We start from the raw sequence: 27,165 nt of genomic DNA, 5'->3' as shown, positions 1-27,165 counted from the left end.
ATAAGAAATGATGTATAAATCACCCTTACCTGGGCACAAAATCAGAAGAATGTGATAAGTTAAAATCCCCTGCTCAAATCTTCACAACTGAACAAAGTGCAGAGAAAAAGCCTCTGCAGTTCTCAACTACAGGTAAGATACCTATATCCTATCCTATCCTATCCTATCCTATCCTATCCTATCCTATCCTATCCTATCCTATCCTATCCAATCCTATACCATTCCTAAGGCTCGGAAATCATTGCAAAATGTGGAGGGGAGATTTTAAGGGTCTAAGATTAGAGAAAACCAGAGAACAGCAGTCTCTTCTCCATGTGACAAAACTGTTATACTCATGATTCACAGCAGCTCTTATTGCACAAGACCTGTGTAATATCAACCTAGTCAACGTTCTAGTAGGGAGTATGAAAAGTCCACCAAATAATTGAAAATATATGGACAGTTTTTAGTTTCATGGGAGCAAGAGTCAGTTTGTATTAAATGTGTCACTTCAGGTTGGTTGAGTATACTCCAGTGGACGGCCCACCTCCAGGAATATAACAAGAACAAAATAAATCAATGGTTTTTGTTGTTTTGTTTTATGTTTCATTTTTTAAACTTTTTACTCTTAATTTTTTTATTTTTGGTACTTGTTTTTCACAATTATATTTTTATTGAAAATAGATTCTCTCATACACATACCTGCCAGTTTCCCCTCACTATACTTCCTCACAGCTCCCAAACACTTCCTGTTTCTTCTGGATTCACTACCTTTCTATTTTCTTTTAGATACAAAGCCAAACAGGACAAACCAATAAATAGTAAGAAAAGGCAAAAGGCCTCACTCATATTGAGGCTGGACACAGAAACACAATAGAAGGGAAAAGAATGCGAAGAACAACTGAACCCAAGTTGGGTTGAAGTAGAGAGATAGAAGTGGATCTAAGAAACAGATGAAATAGTTGAGAGTGAACATGATAAAATAATTAGCAAGAAGTTATTAAAGATTTGGAAAAGTTTACTCAATAAAACGACTTGGTCTACAAAGTGAGTTCCAGGACAGCCAGGGCTATACAGAGAAACCCTGCCTTGAAAAACAAACAAACAAACAAACAAACAAACAAAAAAAGATTCCTGCTTTAAGGTTACCACAATCTGACCAGCATTTTAAGTCATATGTTACTGAAGTACAGACAAATTCTAAAAACTTAATAAAGGCTTTTGGCCCAATCCCTGAACTCATGGATATTCATCAAAACAAAACAGTTTACCTTATTAACCTAAGGGTAGAGCAGACAGCATAGCTAGTATACCTATAGCCACTCTATAGACTCTTGTATTACACATTACCAGAGTTCAAAATCATGGATATCTTCATGAAATTCCACTAATTCTCATTTATTTAGGTGATATATATAATCAGATTTGAACCATCTCAGGCACTACCATCCTATTTGGTTGGTTTGTTTGGTTTTTTGTATAGTAATAACTTGGCAATGTAATGTTCTTCATGGGAACATATCTTTTGCAGAGACCATAAGTTAGTATAAAGTCTACTTGAGATACAAATTGTCACAGCATTTTCTTGGCCCACTTTTCATTCTTACCTTGAGAGTGGTCCATCTACTATCTATCTACTACATTACTCTCTGTGTATCAGAGGGGGTGGGGCATAGGGAGTCTAGAACAAGATCATAGTAATAAGATCAACTCTATTTTCATAGCTATGCTAATAGTTACTAGTCAGTTTCAGTCATATAAAAGTTTAAACAAGACTTTCTTGTTTTATACCTTGCAGTACAATTTGAATGTAGGAGATGTACTGCTTTTTACAATACAAATAAACTTATGACACAGAGGGACTTATTAAAGTTGGGAAAGTATCTGTTCTGTGTTCACCACTTCCGTTGTTTGTATTCTGAAGGAAATAACCTAATGTTTGGTGGTCCCTTGTATTCCCCAACAGCTTCTAAATCTTCTCTTCAATTACTTCAGAATACTAAACTCATCAAAGTGATGTCAAAGAGGTAGTTCTCAAATTTTACAACATGTATATCTTCTTAGATCAATATTCCCTTACGTCTAGTCATCCTAAAATCAAAGGAAATAAATCTTCTTTAACCCAAACTTGTTCCATACATGCATGTATGTGTGTGTGTGTATGTGTGTGTGTGTGTCTGTCTGTCTGTCTATGTGTGTCTGTCTGTGTGTGTGTATGTGACATGATGTGATGCAACAGCAAACATGTGGAGATAGTAGTTGATTCTCTTCCTCCCCTATGTGTGTTCTAAAGACCAAACTCTAATAGAAGACTTGGCAGCATGAGCCTGTATCCACTGTCATGAACTATTGTATTTTAAAATTGTTTTAATTGGGTTTATTTTAAATTTATAAATATTCAAAGGTTAATACTTTGACAGTATGCTGTGATTTTCCTTAAAAAAAAAAAAAGATTAACATACAATTACTGACCTTTTACTCTATATCATGTCCTTTTCTAGACCCACACTTGAGAATGTACCACATAGTAAAACAAATCTTACCATTTAGTCATTTCTAGAGTCACTACATACTCTTCTGTATCAAGGGACTCTGGGGGAGACATATATTTAATTTTCTTAAGCATACAAAAAGTGCAACAATGCTTTTAAAGACTATTAAAGACTATCACATTTGTAAGTGGAGTTAAGAGGGAGAAACAACATTTTATTACTTGTTGTAATGTGACATGTAATTGGTACACATTTTTAAAAGCACCAAGTGAAAATGGGCCTGTGTCTTTCTTTTATAAACAGAACAGCTATAGGTGAATTTGAAAAGAAAACACATTTTACAAAAGCAATTATCCTTTTTTATTTGTTTACATTGCACTGAAAATTTACATCATACTTTTACAAAGTTTTTTTTATCATAAAAATATACTTCTTTACAAAAGTGTATGCATTAATATAAGAGGAGTAGCCAGTTGCAGAAGAAACATCATTTAAACAAGATCTTAAACATATTAACCTTAACATTAGTGAATGAAACATTGTTATTGCAGTCATTTGAATAAACAAGAATAAATAACAGATGGCATAAAATTTAAAACTGCATCCTGTCAGTAGAATACAATGTTGAGAAAATTGTATGAATTTCCAAAACAATGTATCTCAAAGTGTTTTACAAGAAATTCACTAAATGTAGAGATAGCTCCAAGCAGTGCTCCCAGGTGCAATGGTTTCTCATAGGCACTCTTGTCTCATGATACAAAAGTGAGACCCTTCACAGAACAATCCAGACTTGAAATGGACAACAACAGAGAGTTCACAATGAGTATGTGTTTATTTGGTGAAATGAAATATGACAAACATATACAAGGAGGACAATGCCCTATTAACTAAAAATGCCAACACTACAGCATGATGTAGCTTTAAATGAGCTAACAACATATAAACTGTTTTAATCAGACAATGAAAACACTGGCTGTACCTGATACCTACTTCTTAAAAATAGGGTATAGACAGAACATTCATAACCTGTCAAAATTTGATAAACACATATATTTGGGAAACAATTTTATATTGGTGATCTGAAAGAACTTCTTCTTGGTTCTTTTATTCAATATTAAGGGGTAGATCAGAGTATATTGTACCTCTTTATTCAAGGAAACTAAAAAAAAATCAAATGTAGTAAAATCAAAGATTCAGCTAGAAGAATATGCAGACATAAATTAAGTGCAGACATATTTGACTTTTTCTACTAGGACTTTCAAAACCTTTGTAGTATTTGGTTAGAAATGTTGGTAACAAGCTGCTGTGTCAGATAACTGTAAAATAAGCATCTTTACAAAGAACTTTTGTAAGCCAAAATACTTTGTAGATGACAAAGAATATTGAGGCAAACATCTAAAGAGTTTTTTATAGCTCAATAGGTAAAACTGTTTCCTTGATAACAGGGAAATAAGAAAGGTCACAGAATCACCTTCCCGTCTGAAGAAACTTGAAAATGATTTTATAAAAATAGTATCTGTATTATTAACACAGAATGCCAGATTGAGGTGGGCAATCTTATTACTTTTGTGGCATCAATTCACTCATAAATATTTAAAGTGTGTGCCATTCTTAAATATCTAGAGAAATTAGGAATTTAATGCCTGGGATAAACAGAATGAACTGCAGATTTGTGGTGTGAACTTCAGACATGTGGGTGCAATGTAGCTTTTGACAGCAAAGAGAAGCCAGTGATCTATTGACTCCGGTAAGTATAGCTCTTATTTTCTACCCTATATCATTTTTTTTAAACCCAGTCCCTCTAATATAGTTTATAAAGCACAGAAATACTGATAGTGGATGCTCCTCCAATATATGCAAATAAGTTTATGTTTTAGAATAATCTCCTTTTTAAAAAAAGCAAATAAACTGTGATTAAGCACTCCCAGAGTGCAGCCCGATTTCTGTAAAACTCTCCATGGTAAACATGAAGACAGAGTTTGATCCAGTTTATGAAAAAAACACTCTTCGCTATCATTCCTCAGGAAAAGGTGACCCAGCAAGTCCTGAAAAGTGTGCTTTGTTTAGCAGTGAACTAAAAGTGCACTGTTCAGTGTGTCGATTTCCAGGATTCTGAAGAAGGCAATGTGTTGCCGTGTTATACCATTGTGCAAACTGTGTTCAAGTTGGGGTCGAATCGTACTGCCTTCCCCTCCACAGACTTGGCATTGGTGTCATACATGGGGTTCTCAAAGGCTGCTTGGCCATTGTTATTTTCATGAACAGAACATCCTGTGTACTGTGTTTTGGGTGCAGTCCTGTTAGAACAACAACAACAAAAAAATGATAGATTCATGTTAGGGCACTTCTAGAAACAGCAGACTAGTGTTCAAATAATATGCTTTCATTAGCACTAGTAGGGGATAATGTCACTTAAAAGTGTTAAATAAGAAATTGTAAGCCTAGTAAATATTTATAAATATCACATATAAGAACCATATTAACATAAATTAATAATATTGAGTCTTTCAAATTTTCTTGAAAAATAAAAGTTACTGATTATACACAACATAAAGCACAATGTGTATCTTTTCATTACCATAAATTTACTTATCACTTATTATGTATATGTTGATGTTCCCAGCATCATTCTCAACATTGAATACATACTATATTTTCAAAGTACATAGAGTCCTTATTCTTGTAAATTGAAGAGATAGAGCAAAAAGATTATGGGTAAACAGATGCACCTAACTTTCAAGAGACTTTAGATCCCAGGAAGTTTGGAGGACTGGTGGAGTGGGAATTGGGGGATGGTTACATCCTGTTCGAGGTAGGGAGGAAGTATGGGACATGGAACAGTTGGAGGGTGGACTGAGGGATGATAAAGTCTGGACTGTCATAAAAGCTTAAAGAATAAATTACAAAAAAGAAAAGAAAAGAAAAGAAAAGAAAAGAAAAGAAAAGGAAAGGAAAGGAAAGGAAAGGAAAGGAAAGGAAAGGAAAGGAAAGGAAAGGAAAGGAAAGGAAAGGAAAGGAAAGGAAAGGAAAGGAAAGGAAAGGAAAGAAAAGGAAAGGAAAGGAAAGGAAAGAAGAGAAAAGGAAAAGAAAAGAAAAAGCTACAGAAAAGAAGACATTATATTTAAACTATGTATTATATAAAAGCTTCAAGTCTAGAATAAAGGACTTTTTCCTTTATCAGTAAAAGAAAAAAATTTATTGGTAAATAGGTTCTATAAAGTTCAACACATGCTCAAAATTCAAAAAATAGGAGTCACTGAGGTGCCCCACCCAGTTGGTAAGTCTACACCATACTTCCTACTACTACGTCTCAGGGAAAATAATGGAAATGAAGTAGAAAGATTTTGAGACCATAAGACCAGGGTACCTAATATTAGTATCTTCTAGAAATAACAGGAAATACAACTTTCATGAAATCTCAACTCTAAGCTTGACAAAAACAAGAGCAAATAATGAGTTGACATGCTAATGCTGATATAGAAATTTTCCGAAGATTTTTACCTTACCCCCTGTAAAAATTACAAGCAATTAATGGATGTTAAAAAAAAAGTGGGCATAAATCTTCATTATGAACAAGTCCTCTGATTAGTTTTCCAGTCCCAAGTGGCATCCCTGAACAAATGTATAGGATAACATTAAAAGGTCCCAGTCATTTTTAGTGTGAGTGTTTGCATGTGTGCGTGCACATATATGTGTGTATTTATGTCTGTGTTACAATGAATTTATAACAGTGATTCTCAACCTTCTTAATGGTATGACACTTTAATATAGTTCTTCCTGTTGTGGTGATCCCCAACCACAAATCACTTTTTTTGTGGCTTCATAACTGTAAATTTTCTACTGGGCTTGGAATTCAGTAAGAACCTTGCCTATTCAGTGACGTTCAGAATTGCCTCTAGTATTGTAAGAGAGATAGTGAAAGAAATCAGGCTTTATTATCTACTACATAGAGTTAGAAACCTCAGGGCAAGCTTAGCAAAGTAAGTTTAGAATTCTTATTATAGTTATGTATGGCAGACTACATTACTTATTAGTAGAAAGTCCCCCCACACTATCACTTAGAATAAAAGCCAAGTCGCTTCCATATACAGGAATTTACAATGGTTTAGGAAGTAGATCAGGCTGTGGTTTTAGAGTATTGCATTATTCATGAGATGGTTAGCTAGAGTAGAACTACCTAATTAGAACCTTGACTTGGGTGTGGAAGCCCTTGCCCTAGGAGTGTAAGGACCTCACACCTGGCTTCTAAGACTATAGTTGACCTTAGATAGAACTGACATTGTCTCAGTTGTTTTATTGCCCAGTTCCTGCCAGTCTTTGTGTTTACATTCCTCTGTTTTGTGTAAGAGTCATTAAGCATCCAGTAACCTCATTTGTACCTTGCTGATGTGTCACCTAACTTCCCTATTTTCTTCTGTATAAAAAGTTTGATGCTCAATTTGAAAAATTACATTCAGATTCTACACAATCTCTCGTGTTGATTCTGTCTGTCATTCATTCGCTGACTCCTTGTCCACCTGCAACCAGAGACCCGTTCTATGCAGACAGGGACCAAAAGGGTCTGCGGCATGTGTGTGTGTGTGTGTGTGTGAGTGTGTATGTGTGTGTGTGTGTGTGTGTGTGTATGGACTCTCTTTTTAGATAGCACAGACTGATATACAAAAAAAAATGTCAGGTTGGAAGAGAATTTACTTAAGTAGATAAGTGTGTAATGGTGTAAATATACGTAAATATATTTCATGGATTTATTGGGTTGACTGCAGATTTTTACTTGATAAGGGATTTTTTTCAAATAGTGCAAAATTAAAAATAATGCTCCTCACAATGTCTGTATTCTATAGAATATATGTGACTGAACAATCATATGTGTTATTATTTAGTTGGTCTATCACAAACATAACTATTGCATAATCTTCAAACATCCAAAGATGAATAATAGATTAAAACAGCCAGGCAAAACAGCCAGGGTGAAACGGTTCAGCACTGCCCGTGAGCCTGGCTTTCATAGTTTTCTTCATTGTTTTTGCAGTAGTTTATATCTCTACAATTTAAACCTGAATGTAGACTCAATATCTCTAAAGTATCAACATACCTAATATATAAAAATAACATGTGCAATAAGTTCTGTGACAAGAAATTTAAACCCAAGCTGAGCAAGTGTTAGTTAGAATCACACGCAGTCTACCTTTGAGGTGTATACATATGGCAATGGGTGATAGAAGCAGAGAGGGTTTCAGGTCAGCATATCGATTTTAACAATACATGAAATGGAAAGGTGGAGTTGAAGTAATACAGTAGAAATGGTATGAATTGAAAGTTTGTGCAAAGTTTTTTTGTTTTTGTTTTTGCCACTGAAGTAATACATCTTACCTTTGTTTGTAAAGATAAAACCCAAATCCTGCAAATATAAGTGCAAAAAAAGGCACAAGTATCGCAATGGCCACAGAACTGCTATTTGTACCATGAGGCTGATTTGAAGAATTTGACCCTTCTGAAGTATTCAGTCCTAACGGAATAAACACAAATAAGTCATTGAAGCACAATCAACTCAAGCTTATAACTGAATTTTATACATAAAAACTAATCATTTTCTTCAATTTTCAAGTGAGAAAAATAAGGCTTCCCAAAATTTAGGATGAAAACGAAGAAGAGAAACCAGCTAATGACTTCTTTCACTTAAGGAAATTGAGTCTTTTTATGCATTTGTCTAAAAAAAATGTAGTGGTTTAGGCAGGCAGTCATTCATGTCATCTGAACACCCTCTAACCAGTGAGATTACTGTGAAAATGTCCCATGCCATTGAATCTTTAATAGATTATGCTAAATGATAAAGCATGTTTTGTTTAGAGAGTTAATATATTATTTACTTTTTAAAAGTGATATCTTATAGTTAAATATTTTTCCGGTGACTGCGTATATTTATATAAAAGTTTAAAGTCATGATTGGTTAAAATAAATGTTAAATGATAGCTTTTAGAGTAATAATTCATTGTTTATATATTCATACAAGAGTTTAATGACAGGAGACAGTGTACTTCAGCAATATATACACCAAAGCTATGTGTTTATAAATATAAAAGTATCAGTAATTATTGTGCCCATATTAGCATAATTACAAATGAAAACTACAAAACATTGTACATTTTAGCACAGAAAAAGTTTTGCATGTAAGAAGAACTAAGCTCTCAAAGGGACCAATTCCTCAAAGTTATTTTTCCTTCTAGGCTTTAAAGTTTTTCATAGTGCCACTATATCTTCTCAGAAGTAAGAAAATTGCTCCAATATTCCAACTGAAAAGAAGTAGTATAGTTCCCAGGAGATGAGGTAAAACTAATTTACAGTTTAATTTTCCATGTTATCTATATCACTTTTTCTTCTTTGTATTTGCTTAGGGGCAAGACAGATTATTATATTAATGACAGATATAATGAAAAACTAAGCTTTGTATAGAGTTATTACATAAAGAAGTAATATTTGAAAGAATATGGTTATTCTTTAAATGTGTTAAAATGGCTACCCATATAGTCCTGACAATGCATAATTCAAGATATTGTAACTGTGCAAAATGTACAGAATTTTTATCTTTTTATAATGGCTACAGTATCAAATGAACTACTTGAAAATAAAAATAAAAAAAATCAAATATATTACCTAGTCTTTGTAGTCCAAATTGCCCATAATCTTTGCCTTTAATAAATCCTTGGAATACATAAGTAGCTCCATCAGGCTCAGCAGAAACCTGAAAATATTTGAAATTCTGATTAAATATCAAGACTGACCACAGTCTTTATTTTTTAATCCTCAATAAATATTCATACATACTAAAGTGAATGCTGGCCTTTGGGTTTTTTCTATTCCTCCTATGTAATGAGCACTTGAAGAAAATGTTCAATTATAAGCACAAAGGTATAACTTATAATTTTAAATAATTATAACATTGGTAAACTCTTCCACAGTTCTATGAAGCTCTTATAGGGTAAGAGTACATTGTTCAAAGTATAAGATCACTTAGAAATTGAATCAGAGTTTGGAGATATGACTCAGCATTTAAGAGCTGCCCTTCCAGTGGACCTGGATTCAGTTCTCAGTACCCATAGTAGGAAGTTTACAACTACCTGTGCCTCAAAGCTCTGGGAGGTTCAACATCATTATTGCATCTCTGTAGGAAGCAGCTTGTATGTGGTGTGCATACATATTCTCAGGCATACATTGATACAAGTAAATGAAAATTAAACATAAATTAGGTACCCAAATATATTAGCCCTTCTTCCACTCCAGAGATGCCACAGAAAGAAGATGGTTTTATTCATCTGGCTGGGTTTTTTCCTAGCCTCACTTAGAGCCATAGTGAGGCTGATAATTGGCTAATAAAATACTATGATATAAAGATCATATTTCCCATTAGATTAAATGTAAGAGACTACTTACCAAAAGACATATACAATATCATTTCACTCATAAAAATTAATCTATGTAAATCTACAGAGATGGAAAATAGATTATTGGCTGCTTAAGTCTAAGGCAGGGATGAATGCTGAGAGAAATAAATGAGAACTATAAGCTGGGAGATACCTACTTGAAGTGATGAAATTATTCTAAAGTGAGTTTTCTAGTTATTATAGCTATCTGGACATATAATCAATCTCACCAATGTATATTCAAAACTTGATTAATTGTAGAATAGGTTAAAATGTTAAAATTTGAGCTGTTAAAAATGACCCCAACTAATGGGACATAGTAACGAACACCTATAACACCAACTTGTGAAGCTGAGAACCGATAAGTGCAAGTGTGAAGCTAACTCCAAGCAAGTAGAAATAGAAGCATCAACATACATCAGTATATTTGAGAGCACTGCAGTGTTCTGATCCGTGAAATCTTTGGCTTCCAGGTAGTAACTGCTCCTTCATCCCCAGACCCAGAGTAGAGCTGACCTCAGGCAGATATCCCTCACCTAACTCCCACCAGGAGAAAGAATTTTCTTGTAGCCTGGGTTCTATTGGTTATTTTTAATGTTCTTTATAAGCTGTCTAACATCTATTCTTTACATGTATATACTCATAATCATGTTTTAACAGATGCAAATATGTTTTGACCTTTCCCTGAATACATAAAATAGGAAATGATGCAGTTTAGTTATTCAGTAATTAATGGGTCACATGAATTTATTTCTGAACTTGAACTAATAACTGGCAATAAGTCATAAAACTCATGGGGAGAGAGGCCCTTGGTCCTGTGAAGGCTCAATGCCCCAGTGTAGGCAATGCCAGGGTAGTTAGGTAGGAGTGGGTAGGTGGGTGAGGGAGTACCCTCATAGAAGCAGGATGAGGGGGGATGAGATAGGAGCTTTCCAGAAGGGAAACCAGGAAAGGGAACATTTGAAATAAATAAATTAATTAATTAAATAGCTAATAAAAAAGAAAAGAAATAACTTATAAATTGTAGCATAGAGATAAGGTCAATATATCTGATTATACTACTGGCATAGTATGCTAATTAGAATTGTAGTATTTATTTAAAAAATATTATATATTCACCATAAAATGAATGAATGAGCCTCATTTTAATATAATTCAACAACCTAAGTAAAATGATGACTTATAATTTCCCAACTCTGCAAATATAGAGAATACAAACAATACAATACAAAACAAAACCTGGATGGACAGTGTTTTCCTTAAAAACAATGAAGAAGTAACAAAATTCTAGGCCTTTAGGTCGAGGCTTGGGAATGTAACCTTTGTGACTCATTGCTCCAAGGTATGCTAATCATACCTTGATAGCAACATTCCTTCCTCCACCTACCTGCTTCCTGGGTTCAAAGAGTGTTCATTCAAAGAAAGTCACCCTGACCAATGCTGAAAACTGCCATGCAAATGTGCTATTGTTAGGGGCTCTTAGAAACTGAGAGTTAACCAAAACAATTACCAGGTATTCTCTGTGACTCCTGTGACTTTACACTTCCTTGTGACTCTTAACTGGTATCTTTGGTATTTTTCCAACAACGCCCTCCCCACTTCCTTGAGTTGTGGTTTCTTCCTTTAAATACCCCCTTATACAGCTACTCGGGGCGCCATAGTCCTCTACCCCTGCGTGGTGTATGACCATGGGCCCGAGAACGCTCTCGAATAAAAATCCTCTTGCAGTTGCAGCAAGACCGTTTCTTGTGTGATTTGGGGTGTCGCCTCTCCTGAGTCAGAACGTGGGGGAGTCCTCACGTTGTGGGTCTTTCAACAACTCTTTTTACCTCTACTAAGGGGTATCTTTTGTCATAAACTCCTATCAGTATAGTATTAGAGACTTTAAAATATGATCTTATCTCACATATTTGTCTTTTGCAAGGACTCAATGAATTGAATTTTAAGATTAAGTCTTATTGATGTAAATAATATTTTTAGAAACCTCCATTATTGTCAGTGGTTAAATAAGACAGATGGTATATTGTGAAGATGTAGTGGCTGTCTTTACAATGGAAGCATCTCAGATAAATCCTTTTTAGACAACTTTGCACCCACCTCCACACTGTGAGCCAGAATGTTATTGACCTGCCGGCCCACAGTCAGAAACTCTGACACAGAATTGTTCCTGTCTGAAAGAACTGAAGGAACAAAAATGAAGAATCTGAGGAAAAGGAGGCCCAATGACAGGCCCAAATTGAGAACCAGCTCAAGTGGAGGGCCCAAGGTCTGACAGTATTGTTGATGCTATAGTGTGCTTACAAACATGGGCCTATCATGACTGACCTCCTCCAACAGGCAGCTGAAAGCGTCAGATGAAGATATTTACACCCAATAAATGAACAGAAACTGGTGACCCCTGTAGCTGAATTAGGGGAAACTGGAAGAAGCTGAGGAGAAGGGCAACCCCATAGGAAGACCAGCGGTCTCAATCTGGAACCCTGAGATCTCTTAGACACTGAGTCACCAACAAGACAGCATACACAAGCTGATATGAGGCCTGCAGCACATATACAACAGAGGACTGCCGGGTCTAGACTGATTCAGAGAAGATACACCTACCCTCAAGAGACTTGAGGTCCCAGGGAGTGGGAAGGTTTGGTGGGGTGGGAGTGTGTATGGGGGTGTTGGGACATCTTTTGGAGACTGGGTCAGGAGACCTATGATGTGGAACAGTCAGAGGGTGGACTGTGAGGGGAATAAAATCTGTACTGTAAAAAAAAAGATTAAAGAATAAAAAAGAAAAGAAAAACAGAAACATCTGTGCCTAGTTACAGCTACATTTTCCCACCAATAAGGATTTAGGAATAGGGGCTTATGTAGTTTAGAGTGTCAACTACTACATTATGGGAGTGTTATATTTTTAAAAGTATATTCTAAATCAATACTTCAATTAATGGACACCTTTAATTTTACATTTTGATCCAGTTTTAAATTTGTTGTATATGCATTAAATATTGGGTCCTATCAAAATTGGAAACACTCAAACACACACACACACACACACATATACACACACACAATGACTTAGAGAAAGGAATTCATTATTAATCACAGGTTTATCTTGGACTACGACCTTTCTGCTTTGTGAGTGGTAAGATGGTAAATGTAACACACTTGACCTTAAATTGTTCTTCATCCACATTTTTATCACTATTGATGATAAACATACATGTGATGAAATGAAAGGTATGGCATACAAACAAAGCCATACAAACACAAATAATTACATGACTAGTCATACCACAGAAATAAGACTACTGTAATAAAATTTAATAAGTGCTGAGCTTATTTTAAGTTGATAGTGTTATATATGTGAGATTATATGAATAAATATATGTTCAAATTAGCTAAATTGGGAAAAACTCCTTTTCTGGAAAAAAAATCTATACATTTGCCATCAAGATCAGCAGGGTGACTTTAAGGAACTGCACTTACAAATCCATCCATGGCCCAATTTTCTTCCTTCATTTTCTTCACAGAAGCATGTGCTGGCACTTTAATAAGATATATATGTAACATTAGGCGCGCTTCCTGGCTTTTGTATACCCCTGCAAAACACAAAACCATCTTTCTAAGTTTCTAAATAGTTATAATTTATCTTACTACCAATAACTTATTAGCTATATTATGAAATGGAAATAAGGTAAACCTCAAGTCAACAGTGTCTGTACATAGAATGTGTATGACTGCAATATGCACCTGTTGCTCATCTGAAATGACAAATTAAATTTTATCTGAATATTTAACTTCCCTAAATGCTAGTGCCAACTAAGTTACTTCTTCCTGTACCCAGACCTGCAAATTAAAAGGTACAAACTAGGAGTTTAAATTCTTAATGTATTCTGTAACAATAAATTAGATGCTAATTTTTTGTCTTGGGTATTGCAAGAGTCAAAATTTTTTTTTCATTTTTTTTTTGGATATTTTCTTTATTTACATTTCAAATGTTATCCCCTTTCCAGTCTCCCCCAACCCCCAGAAACCCCTATCCTATTCCCTTTCCCGCTCCTTTTATGAGGGTGTTCCTGGATTCCAGATGAATTTGCAAATTGCTCTTTCTAACCCCATGAAGAATTGAGTTGGAATTTTGATGGGGATTGCATCAAATCTGCATATTGCTTTTGGCAAGATAGTCATTTTTACTATATTAATCCTGCCAATCCAATCTTTTGAGATCTTTCTTTCTTTCTTCATAGACTTGAAGTTCTTGTCATACAGATCTTTCACTTGCTTGATTAGAGTCACACCAAGATTTGTAACATTATTTGTGACTATTGTGAAGGGTATCATTTCCCTAATTTCTTTCTCAGCCTGTTTATTGGTATTGGGTCTTCTTTAAAGGTCTGATAGAATTCTCCACTAAACCCATCTGGTCCTGGGCTTTTTTTTTTTTGGGGGGGGGGGGAGACTATTAATGACAGCTTCTATTTCTTTAGGGATTATGGGAATGTTTAAATTGTTTATCTGATCCTGTTTTAACTTAGTCACCTGTTATGTGTCTAGAAAATTGTCCATTTCATCCAGATCTTTCAACTTTGTTGAGTATAAACTTTTGTAGTAGGATCTAATGATTTTTTTGGATTTCCACAGTTTCTGTTGTTATGTCTCCCATTTCATTTCTGATTTTATTAATTTGGATATTGTCTTTGTGCCCTCTGGTTTGTCTGGCTAATGGTTTATCTATGTTGCTGATTTTTCTCAAAGAACCAAGACCTGGTTTTGTTGATTCTTTGTATAGTTCTTTTTGATTCTATTTGGTTGATTTCAATCCTGAGTGTAATTACTTCCTTCCATCTACTCATGTTGTATTTGTTTGTTTTTCTTCTAGAGCTTTCAGGTGTGCTGTTACGCTGCTAGTGTACGCTTTTTCCAGTTTCTTTTTGGAGGCACTCAAAGCATTGTGTTTTCCTCTTAGCACTGCTTTCATTATGTTCCATAAGTTTGGGTATATTGTTCCTTCATTTTCATTAAATTCTAAAAAGTCTTTAATTCCTTTCTTTATTTCTTCCTTGACCAATTTATCATTGAGTAGAGCAATGTTTAGCTTCCATGTGTATGTGTGTTTTCCATTTTTTTTTGTTGGAATTTAAGACCAGACTTAGTCCATAGTGATAAGTTAGAGTGCATGGGATTATTTCAGTCTTCTTTTACCTGTTGAAACCTGTTTTGTGACCAATTATATGGTCAGTTTTGCAGACAGTAACATGAGGTGGTGAGAAGAAGGTATATTTTTTGCTTTAGGGTAAAACACTCTATAGATATTTCTTAAATCCATTTGGTTCATAACTTCTGTTAGTTTCACTGTGTCTCTGTTAGTTTCTGTTTCTATGATCTGATCATTGCTGAGAGTCAGGTGTTGATGCCTCTCAGTATTATAGTGTGGGGTAAAATGTGTGCTTTGAACTTTAGTAAAGTTTCTTTTATGAATATGGTTGCCCTTGCATTTGGAGCATAGATGTTCAAAAATTCAGTTCATCTTGGTAGATTTCTTTTTTTCCTTTAACCAATATGAAGTGTCATTCCTTAACCTTTTTGATAACTTTTGGTTGAAAGTAGATATTATTCAATATTATAGTGGCAACTCCAGCTTGATTCTTGGGACTATTTGCTTGGAAAATTGTTTTTCATCCTTTTACTCTGAGATAGTGGCTGTCTTTCTTTGTCTTTGAAGTGTGTTTCCTGTGTGCAGCAAAATGCTGGATGCTGTTTATGTATCCAGCCTGTTAGTCTATGTTTTTTATTGGGGAATTAAGTCCATTGATGTTAGGAGATATTAAAGAAAAGTTATTATTATTTACTGTTATTTTTGTTGTTAGAGGTAGAATTATGTTTGTGTGGCAATTGTCATTTGGGTTTTTTGAAAGAAGATTACTTCCTTGCTTTTTCTAGATTGTAGTTTCCCTCCTTGTGTTGGTGTTTTTAATCTATTATCTTTTGAAGGGCTGGACTTGTAGAAAGATATTGTGTAAATTTGGTTTTGTGATGGAATGTCTTGGTTTCTCCATCTACGGTAATTGAGAGTTTTGTTGGGTATAGTAGCCTGGACTGGCATTTATATTCTCCTAGGGTCTGGATGATATATGCCTGGGATTCTCTGGCTTTCATAGTTTTGGGTGAGAAGTCGGGTGTAATTCCAATAGGTCTACCTTTATATGTTACTTGACCCTTTTCCCTTACTGCTTTTAATATTCTTTCTTTGTTTAGTGCATTTGGTGTTTTGGTTATTATTCAAATCAGACATTTCTTCTCTGGTTCAAACTATTTGGAGTTCTGTAGGCTTCCTGTATGTTCGTGGGCATCTCTTTCTTTACGTTAGTGAAATTTTCTTCTATAATTTTGTTGATGATATTTATTGGCCCTTATAGTTGGGAATCTTTACTCTCTTCTATACCTATTATCCATAGGTTTGGTCTTCTCATTGTGTCCTGGATTTCCTGAATGTTTGGATTAGGATCTTTTTGCATTTCACTTTTTTTTTTTTTTGACTGTTGTGTCAATGTTTTCTTATGGTATCCTCTGCCCCTGAGACTCTTTCTTCTATCTCTTGTATTCTGTTGGTGATACTTGCATCTATAACTTCTGACCTCTTTCCTAGGTTTTGTATCTCCAGAGTTGTCTCCCTTTGTGATTTCTGTATTGTTTCTACTTCCATTTTTAGATCTTGGATGGTTTTGTTCATTTCCTTCACCTAATTGATTGTGTTTTACTGTAATTCTTTAAGGGATTTTTGTAATTTTAAGGGATTTCCTCTTTAAAGGCTTCTACCTGTGTTCTCTTGTGTTTCTTCAAAGTAGTTATTTATGTCCTTCTTAAAGTCTTCTATCATAGTCATGAGAAGTGATTTTATATCTGAGTCTTGCTTTTCCAATGTGATAGTGTATCCAGGACTTGCTATGGTGGGAGAACTGAGGTCTGATGATGCCAAGTATCCTTGGTTTCTGTTGCTTATGTTCTTATGCTTGCCTCCCATTATCTGATTATCTCTAGTGCTACTTTCCCTTGCTATATCTGACTGGAACCTGTTCTTCCTGGGATCCTGGTTGTGTCAGAATTCCTCAGAGTCCTGCTGTCTCAGTGATCCTGTGATTCCTGAGATCCTGAGTGTGTCAGAGTTCCTGGCAGTCAAGCTGCCCCTGGGACCCTGAGATCCTGGTGTATCCAAGTTCCTGGGATCCTGGGATCCTGGGATCCTGGGATTCTGGTTGTGTTAGAGTGCCTTGTAGTGGAGCTTCCTCTAGGTGTTGTGGGACTGGCTGCAGAGTTTGCATCTAATGTAAACCGGTGGAGATCAGAGAGAACCCAAGTCATTTCAGTAAGGGTTTCTGTGTTGCTTGAGCCTGCTGGTCTCAGTTACTCCTGGTGGTGTTGGTATAGATGGTGTGTCCTCCTCACCTAGACTCTATAATCCTTGTTGTGTTAGAGCACCTGGGATTGGAGCTTCCTCTGGGTGTTGTGGGACTAGTTGTAGAATTGGCATCCAAGGTAAACTGAAGCAGACTAGAAGGCCACAAAAATAATTATATGTGCTTTCTATGCTTAAACTTTTTCAATAGGTTAAAAGTTGCTCATATGATCCACAAGTAAGCAAAATATATGATGAAATGTAATAAGATTTTGGCTGTAATAGAAGAGTTGTTTCACTCCGTGTCTATCAGAAAGTATCTATTTAGTAAAAAGCATGTGAGCTCTACCTTAAAATTTAAGAATTTAGCTCAAGATGGTAAATAAACATGGGAATGATATAAATACAAGAAACAAAAAGACCTATAATTTTTATTTTAACTGGATCTTCTGAGAGTTGGAATAGGCTAGTGTTAAGAACATGATAAGTAATAAAGTGAACAATCCTTTTATGATTGACTATTGATTAAAGTTTGACTATTGTTGACTTGCCTACTGCCTTACTTATTAGTGAGGGACCTTAAGACTGTGCTGAGAATATTAAGGTAAGGAAATAGAAAATTTGATCTAAAGTATATTACAATCAATAAAAAAACTCATAAGGATACTAAAATTTAATATTTGTAGGAAATGTTTATAATTGTTCAATATAATGAGTGAAAGCTAATGAAATTATTATAAAATTTCACACATTTTTTAATTTAATGGGATTTATTTGGAGAAATTACTAAGAAACAAAGATATATAAGATACATTTTTGCTAACTTGGGAAAACTGTTAAGTATTTGCTTGCTAAATTAATCATTAATTGAATGTAAATACATCTCATTCAAATTAAGATTTTCAAATTTATTCCATATTTAAAAATGTAATGTATTCTAAATTCTGATAAATTCACTTTATGGGATGCTATAACAATGCAAAATAATATGCAGTGTTTCATATAATATTTTCAAGTTTAATAACATTATTTTACATATACCACAAATTAATTTATTAGAAATAATTTCATAAGAATGCTATATACTAAAAGAAATTACAATATATATCTCTTACTTACAATACCATAAATCTGTTTCAACAAATGAGCGTACCAGTTCAGCAGAGTATCCGTAATTATCTCTACATGGAAACAGTCTTAAAGTCACTTAAATTCACAATTTTAGGTTTATAATTATTTAGCAATATCCACTCACCAATCTAAACCTTCAAAATTCTTGTTTCTTAATAAATTATACGTTTCCTTAAAATTGAATATAAGAAATATCTCACAGTAGTAGGCCATGATCAAGTGAAAGCCAGGATGCTTAACTTCTGCTAGATTTGAATCTGATACCTGAAAGCAGCAACTCCATGTCGCTGTTGCTCAGTGTCGCGTTGACTCTGCCAGTAGAGGCGTTGAAGCTAGTGACTGTCAAGGTCATGGGCTGTTTCCTTCCTTTGAAATTATAAGAGCCTTTCCATATATAATTCTGGGCAAACACATCATCGGGAACTGTGAATAGATTAAATAAATGGCACATTTTAATTTCACAATGCTCTCTAAATATGATCATCCCATACTAGATTAAATCCTTTACTCTATTGAAGATATGATCTATCTCTAAACATAAGTCATCTGAGTAGAATTTAAAATAGTCTTCATTTGATTATAAAGTTCTAAGAATAAACCACAATTTTAAAGCCAAAGATTGTTCAGTAATCATTAATAGAAAAGTCAGACTCCTAACAAGGAAAGATATGAGGATTGTAATTAGAATTGGGGAATCACATGCTTTACTAATGATTTCTCTTCTCTAACATAATTTTTTTTCTTCTTTCAAAATGAAAATGAAATGATTTTTATGAGCCTTCAAAACCATGAGTATGTCTCCAGAGACCTTCTTTTTTTCCTAGTGTTATAGACAGTTTCAATGGAGAGACTGTAAACCTGTCCTGCTCTTTCAAATGGCCCTGGAGGCAGCCTGAAGTTAATGGCTCTTTGTCCCTTTTACAAAATGCTGAGTTTAGTTATTCCAAAAATAGAAGAAGAGCAGGGCTTCACTTTATTGACAGCTTGAGGTTAACAAGTATTTTTAGAAATAAAAGAAATGTGATTGGAATTGCCCCATTCTTATGGGACAGAACAAATTTTGGTTCAATAAAGTACAAATAACATGCAAGTCAACCCTAGAGCTATATTGCTAGTATCTAATGCCCTCTTCCAAATTGATAAACGCTGTCATTTTGTATAAATTTCTTAGTTATAAACGTTGATTCCCTTGTGATTAATATGAGACTAGTATATATGATTTGGGATCTTAAATAATATAAGTAAAATGTATAGCTAATTGTTACCTACTGCTTTAGTTGTGATTCAGATAAAATAGGGAGACTGTGATTCAGATAAAATAGGGAGACTGTGATTCAGATAAAATAGCTTACCAGATAATTGCAATGTGCAAGGAGATGCAGCAACCATGTATTTGTCATCATGAATTATCTATAGCTTTTTCTCTTAAGTCTTTGTCAAGTCATCCATCTACTTACACTGTATCACTATCAAGGCATCCTGTTATGTATTCAATGATCTTCTGTGACATATGATAAGAAAGTTTGATAGCTTTTGGATAGCAACAGTGTACTTACAAACTGTATGAAGGAGTAATCAGCAAAATCATCTGCCTTAGAAAGCTCATTCGCATGGGGCAAGAGATTGAGAAGATTTGAGGAAAAAAAAGATAAAAAAGTCCTACAGGATATTTCTGGTAAGTGGTTAAAAATCAGTAATTGCTATTTTTTACATTGCTTATTTCTCCGGGACTTAATTGTGATGATTCTTGTCTACCTCCATACCTTTAATAAAAATCAACTGTCATTTAATGATTTAATGATTCATGAAACTTAGATAAACTAAGAACCTTAGTTAATATATGTAAATGAAAAATCCTCATTTTGAGAAGATATTAGTAAATTCTTGGAAAAGGTATATAGCCATTCTAGAAATATCAGTTGTATCAAGATGAATAATCACTGTGATATAAAATGTTAAATAGCTGTTTATTAAGGCAAATGATTTGTAGTAATGACTACTTCATTTGGTAGAACAATTTCCTTAGTGGCAGATGTCAGGTTTTCAATGAGCATAAATAGAACCGAGTAGACTGCACAGTGAGACTCTTCTGTTGAGTTCAACATTCTACCAAAATTCTTCTCATTCCCTGTACCTGTAAATCAGGTGAGGCGAGGAGAACCTCGGAGTGGTTTCTCCCTTATGCTAGCTTGTGAGGTGGTAACACTCTTTTCTACCTTTTAGGCTTTCTCAAAATTAAAAATAAGTAGTTATTTGAGAGTTCTCTGAACATTCTGAAGTTTTATCTGACCAAGGCTGATGTGGACATCAACAAGAAACTAACAGGAGTAAGTCATCACTACAAGTCTTCTTAGTGATTTTTTTTGCAAGACTATAATTTAAGTCTACTGCTTCTCACTTCCATTTCTTCCCTCTGTACTCTCCCATATATTACTGCACACTTTCCTCTAAATTCATGGGCTTTACTATTTAGTGACTGTTATTATATACATCAATGTATTTATATATACATATATATCTCTAAATATAATCAGTTGTGTGTATATGTTACCTTTTATATGTTTTCAAGGCTGAGCATTTGGAGCTGAATAACTAATTTGTATATTTTCCTGTAGAAGACTAGAACAAGTGCTAATAAATATATGAGGGAAAGTTGGGGGGAAGGAAACCCTCATATATTGTTGGGAGGGTGATGACAAACTGATGTAGCCACTATAGAAATCAATGTGGAGAATTCTGAAAGATCTAAACATAAATCTACACTATGACCCAGCTATACTACTCCTTGACATATGCCCAAAGAGCTCAGTATCCTACTCCACGGACCTGCTCAGCCATGTTAATTGCTGTTCGTTCACAATCGCTATGGAATGGAAATAGCCCAGCTCAGCAGCACCTGCTCTAAACTCTCAGCCTCTTCAGATGGCAGTGTTTGCTCTGAACTGTTTCCTCTACCAGCTGGTGTGTGGTTCCCTGAAGTCTGAGCAGGCCAGAGGACAAAATTCGTGCTCTCACATTGGCCAACAGGCTACAGCCACCTTGGCTAAAAGACTTTCACTCAACCCTCTATGTTTATCTTTTCTTCAATATTAGACTTTCATCTCCTTCTACTTTCCAAGAAAAAAAAAGGGTGGAAACATGGTGACCTGTCTGCTAGAGCACACTACAACCGCCTGGTGGCATTCCCCTTCCCCCATCCAGCTAAGCCCACCAAAGATGACCTTGAGGCTTTGCTACCCCTGTAGGAACACCTAAATCATGCTTTTCAACCCAAAATTTTCTTGCTTCTTTATTTAAATGCTTATTTTCTCTCTAGCATTCATGATATATGTCCAAAAAAAGAAATCTTTCAACTTGTTCAAGATTTACTTTAAGGTTCAAACATCATCTAATCTACTTTCACAGGTCAAATTAACTGGGCTGATTACCATCATCCAATCCTTAATTAACAACCAGTTTCCTTTTACAGACAAACTGTTACTGCCTACCCCAGATACACAATTAACGTGATATTTTCTTCCTCAGCCATCCAAAGCAGACTTAAAGGATGCCTTCCAGGACTAAATTCCTTAAACATCCTCACTTTTCTACGATCCTAACGAGGATCCATGATGTGCTCCTAAGCAAACCATTGCAGACATAACATTTGCTATCCACCCTATGCAGACATCCACTGCCGGGGACCTGCTCCTCTGCTACAATTACTCTACAGGTCTATCTCCACATGATGCCTGCTACCACAGATCCAGCTTAGATAGCGCCATCTCCTGAGGTCTATAGACAACAAAGCTGCCTTCCTCCAAAAAACTCATCTGACTGAAGACTCCTGAGATGTGCGCTGAGATCCCGAGACATGTGCTGAAGCCCATAGAAGACAGACTTGGGAACTTCCAGCTACAGATGAACTCTCTTGTGAAAGCCATTATAGTAAGGAAAACATAATGTCTATCTAGATTAATTAATTGATGTTCAAAACTGATGTTATTACCCTCAAATTGTACTACCCATAAAACAACTAATTGATTCTATAATCTCTTGCCTTCCCAACCCTTGCCCTTAACCCTCTTTACTACTCTGACTTAGTTATGCTATTCCTCTAGCCTATATGTTTTCTTATGATACTCCCAACACCCCTACCCCTTGGTACTCTAACCCCTTAGTAGCCTGAGTTCTTCCCCTTGGCCTCATACTAGCCATTGGAGCCTTGTTTCTCTTGGCACCCTGTCTCATTCACTTTCTAAAGCAGCAGATGAGTAATATTGCAAAAATCACTACCAATCAGGTCTTGGTTCAGTATCAAACTGTTCCCGACATAGGAGATAGTTATTCTGGTGACACCTCTCCCTTATAAAAAGAAAAGGGGGATTTGTGGGACAGTGGGCTGCACACAGACATCCTGGTCTCCAGTCAAACAGAGGTCTTGAATTCCAGGAGACCCAATGGATGGTGAGTTCCACCTACATGGGACTGAGTTGTTTGATCATGTCTCCTGGACCCCTGGCTCCTGTCGAAGTTACCGCCTCCACAGCCTCCACAGGAGAGGTGTGTGACTATCAGTCATACAATGTCCCAAACTCCTGACATTCTGGCCAGACTCCACCCCCACAGTTACCTGACTATAGCCAGACATGCTCCTCCCCACAGTTTCCTGATAGCCCAGTCCACTATAAAAGGAGCTACTTGGCCCCTCCTCTCTCTCTTTAGCTCTCACCTTTCTTACACTTCTCTCTAGCCCTCCTTCTCTCTCTCCCTTACCCCTTCTCTTCATGTGGCCATGGCCGGTCTCCTTCTTTCTACCTTCTCTCTTTCTCCCTGACTTTCTAAGATAAAGTTCTAAAACTATAGACTGTCTCTGCCCATCAAGGCCCATCATGCTTGAATGATGGCATAAGCTTTCCCTTAATGAGCAGCTTCTAACCTCCTGCAGGAAAGCCTTGCTGCTCTCTAGCCACTGATGGGACCAAGGACTCTCGCTGGCGTGGGAACCACCTAGTGCCCCCCTCTCTCCCTGCCCTCTCCTCCCTTCAGCCCCGGGGCTGACCAAGCTGCCCCTGGTGCCCCCATTCTGTTCCCAGCTATTCAGTGGTATCCAGCGGTGTCTGGGATGACCCATGCTGAAAACCTGTTACCTAGGACTGCCCACTTGGCTTCCCACAGCCAGACACCTACCAGGGGCTGTGTGGAAAGAGTGTGGCAGTCCTTCCGCGTCTGCCCACCCAGAGCACCAGAACTCTGGCGAGATGCAGGTTTTCTCCCACTCCCCTTTATTCCCCCCACACTACCTGCCCGAGCAATGTCCTATAATAAACTAGTGAGCAATTAAAATGTCTTGCCCTTACCTACTGCCCTTTTATTAAAAGTATGTATTGATTTAAAATTCTGTATCCAGGCTTTATAACATTTTTATACCATGTTATGAAATAGCATGGCATTAGACCCTGGTTTTAACTTGATCCTACTGCTAATTTTTCATTCTTTTGACCCCTATTTACTGTGTCTTGTTTATGCTTATGAAAATAATGCAACTTAGTGTGTTCTTATTTTCACAGTGATTAACCTAAATTTTTATCGATTTTACTGTGTTTGAAGTTCTTTTACTTCTAATAGGTTGAGAATCTTTTAAGATGATGAATTGGTATTGAATTATATTAAATATTTATTTAACAAATAATATAATGATAATAAAATTTGCACTTTAATCTCATAATATGATTCATTACTTTTAAAGGATATGTAAAATAAAATATGCCAATGATAAATATGACTTGAAACTGTTGTGTTTTACCATAATGTTAGGTTTGATTCATTAAAATTTCAAATTCAAATTCTATCCATATCCATAAGTCCAATAGGTCCAATATTCTTCCTCACATGATGTCTTTGATTGTACTTTTAATTATATGGCGCATATACAATGAAGACAGTGTTTGTGTAATTTCTTTGAGACTTGGATGTCTGACATATTCCTTTAAAATTTGGCAGTCTTCATCAGTAGAGCATTATGGGCTTGGTATCTCTTTGGAAATATTATAAACATTATGCTGGTACATGATTATTAATTTATTTCAATATAATCTATTAAAATTAAGATATAATTTTGTAATAATTTATAAAAATTGACAGTTACTGATATTTTCCCAAACTTTTAAATGTATTTAACTTGTTATCTGTCATATTCATATTTCTTTTATTAAAAAATCTTTCAAAAGTGTTTCTTTTTTCATTAGAAATTTTTCTGTTTTGTCATCTACAATTTTGTTTTATCTTTGTATTTATTTTGACTGTTACAATCTTTACAGGTTTTTAAGAGAGATACAGTATCAACTCTGGGGATTTATTCTCTTCTAATATAAGTATTTGAGTCTATATATAGCCTTTATAACTTTACTTTGGTTTAAGTTCTTAAGTTGGACTGAAGTTAAAACTGTTCTCAACAACAATATAATCCTTAATAATGTAGAAGATATAGTTCGGACAAATAGATTTCCTTATTATATACTACATACCTTATGCTTTATTCTGATGAATATCAGATATAGTAAATAATTTTAGGATGAGAATTACATAAGGTTATAGGAATTTTATTGTAGGTTATTAATGACTAGGCCATATGATTAATATTGAATTTTTAAATCAAATGATTACAAATGAATTGTTTAAATTCTAGAAGATAGTGACTTTATCTTCTACCAAATATATTGAAATATATACCTCTGTATAGGTATATATCTTTTAAATTAAGTCTTTTCTTCTCTCTTAATTTTATATATAAAAATCATTGCCATTATTATTGTAAAAAGACTTAAAATAAAAATCTATAGATAGATACATAAGTAATGTTTTGATAGAAATAATTATATTTAATGTTAAAATATATTAAAATATTTCATGCAATAAGTTAATATTATATAATAAAATAATCATAAGTCACATAGCAAAACAATTTTGTCATATAAATTTTATTATTTTACATAAGTAAGAAAGGAAAAAATTGTAGATCAATTTTAGAGATCATGACTTTCAGATGAATTACTTACCACTTAGCTTCGGACTAGGTGTTCCTAATGCAGGTCGAGGATCTTTCACTAATATTTTGGAACCAGCTGTGGCAACAAAACAGCATTTTTACAAGTCAGTATACTACACACAGTGTGCCACACTATCATTTTCAGTCTGAAATATCACCTAATTTTCTTAAAAATTCTTTGTCCATTCCATGTCAATCAAAGTACCTTCTAATTAACAGCTTTAGGAATTATTCTCATCACAGGTGGTTGAGACAAAAAGTTTCATTTAATCCTCACAGGCAGTTGATCTTTGATTAAAGGCAAAAACTAAAATGAAACAGTCGATGCCATCACAGACACCGAGGATTTTTTTTGTTCTTGTAGAAAACAACAACAAAAAATGTATTGGTACGGGGTTTATATTAAAAATTCATAAGTTGCCAAAATATTACATTGTGTACCAGAAATTGGGTAAGATCAAAAGCTAAAGCTTTGAGACATAGCAAAGAATGTACATGTATCCCCCAAATCACATGTGGGGCTAGAGACTACAGAAAGGGTAGGAGCTGTGAAATACACTCTTTTGCTCAGTCTATGCCCAAAGAATCCTGTCATGGCCTTAAGAACATTAATGGGACACAGTTTTTGAAAGAATATTAACAGAAGAGGTTGGAACTGCAGTCCCACAGGAAAACAGAACTCTACTATCATATTAATGTTGATAAAACAATAATAATGACAACAAAATGATTGCTGATAAACCTACAGTACTGCAATGGGTTTCAGTAGGATACTAATTAATCTGTTTAAGAATTTGTAAAATATGAAACTCTATGACAGACATATCACAGGGAACACAACAATAAATCTACTAATCTAGACAAGTATATTAATGCAGTTGTATTTTTATAGTGATATTTAGACAGAATTGTTGTTGAGGGATTTAGGCAGACATGTCAAGTACAAACATGAATGTGCAAGTCTAAGGCTAAACAAAGGAGAATGTTGTAGTAATGCTAATATGGAAGTGATTTCCATAGAAGAAAGCACTGATATAAAGAAGATCCCGAAGGACTACATAGAGAAGATAATAGAGAGGACAAATGAATTCTAAATCTTTAGAAAATCCCAAGTGAAATGACTTCTTTATGAAATGAGTTCATAATGAAAACAAAAACTAGATAATGTTATTAAATACTGACCTAGAGCATTAAAATACAAAAGTTTACACCTTCAGAACATTTTAAGGATTTTGTTTACTGATATTAAAGGCCATTTGGAGGTCACATAGATAGAAGAGGAGAAGTGAATACTAGCAACAGTCATAATAAAGAAAAAGAAATTTGTTATACAGTGGGTATTTTAAGAAGGCGGGAGGAAACCACAGGATTGCATTCTGGCAAAGAGGGAATGAAAACAGTCAAAACAGTGATAAAATTTGGACCTACTTTAAGCCATCAAACACAGGACAGTCTGAGAGGAAAGTTCAACAGACGTAAAGAAACTGCTTGTGTTGACATAGAAAATATCCTTCATTGCCTCATATGAGAAATGTGTGTGTTCCTCTGGTAAATTCAGCATATCGGGACTAAATAATATTTATTCCTGGTGAAGCAGCAACAAGTGTACAATCTACCTAGATCTACTTAAATTCTCATGCTACACTGACTCTGTTCAAAATTGTGAACACTAGAGATCTTACTTATGACTTCCAAACCAAACTCGGTGAAAAAAATTATACGAACTCTAAGAGA

The 27,165-nt window shown here is 35.0% G+C and overlaps 1 protein-coding gene across 3 annotated transcripts in view; it reads right to left on the bottom strand.

Annotated features, from left to right (window-relative positions):
• Window positions 1-2,857: 2,857 nt before the first annotated feature.
• Csmd3 (CUB and Sushi multiple domains 3) overlaps window positions 2,858-27,165 on the bottom strand; it is a 1,262,970-nt gene continuing 1,238,662 nt past the window's right edge. For 2 of the 3 annotated variants that reach the window (XM_021183659.3, XM_029469820.2), the window contains 6 exons: window positions 25,442-25,507; window positions 18,669-18,827; window positions 13,367-13,479; window positions 9,123-9,210; window positions 7,842-7,977; window positions 2,859-4,768 (listed from right to left, as the gene is read on the bottom strand). In XM_021183659.3, coding sequence (XP_021039318.1) covers window positions 4,609-4,768; window positions 7,842-7,977; window positions 9,123-9,210; window positions 13,367-13,479; window positions 18,669-18,827; window positions 25,442-25,507 — 722 coding nt within the window. In that variant the 3' untranslated portion in view covers window positions 2,859-4,608. Of the gene's footprint in view, window positions 4,769-7,841; window positions 7,978-9,122; window positions 9,211-13,366; window positions 13,480-18,668; window positions 18,828-25,441; window positions 25,508-27,165 lie in introns of all 3 variants that reach the window. The other variant, XM_029469819.2, reaches the window with a different exon arrangement.

The sequence above is a fragment of the Mus caroli genome, unplaced genomic scaffold (assembly GCF_978045245.1).
Source record: "Mus caroli unplaced genomic scaffold, Mus_caroli_1 scaffold_16, whole genome shotgun sequence".
Taxonomy (NCBI): domain Eukaryota; kingdom Metazoa; phylum Chordata; class Mammalia; order Rodentia; family Muridae; genus Mus; species Mus caroli.
This window is presented reverse-complemented; position numbering and strand designations above follow the sequence as displayed.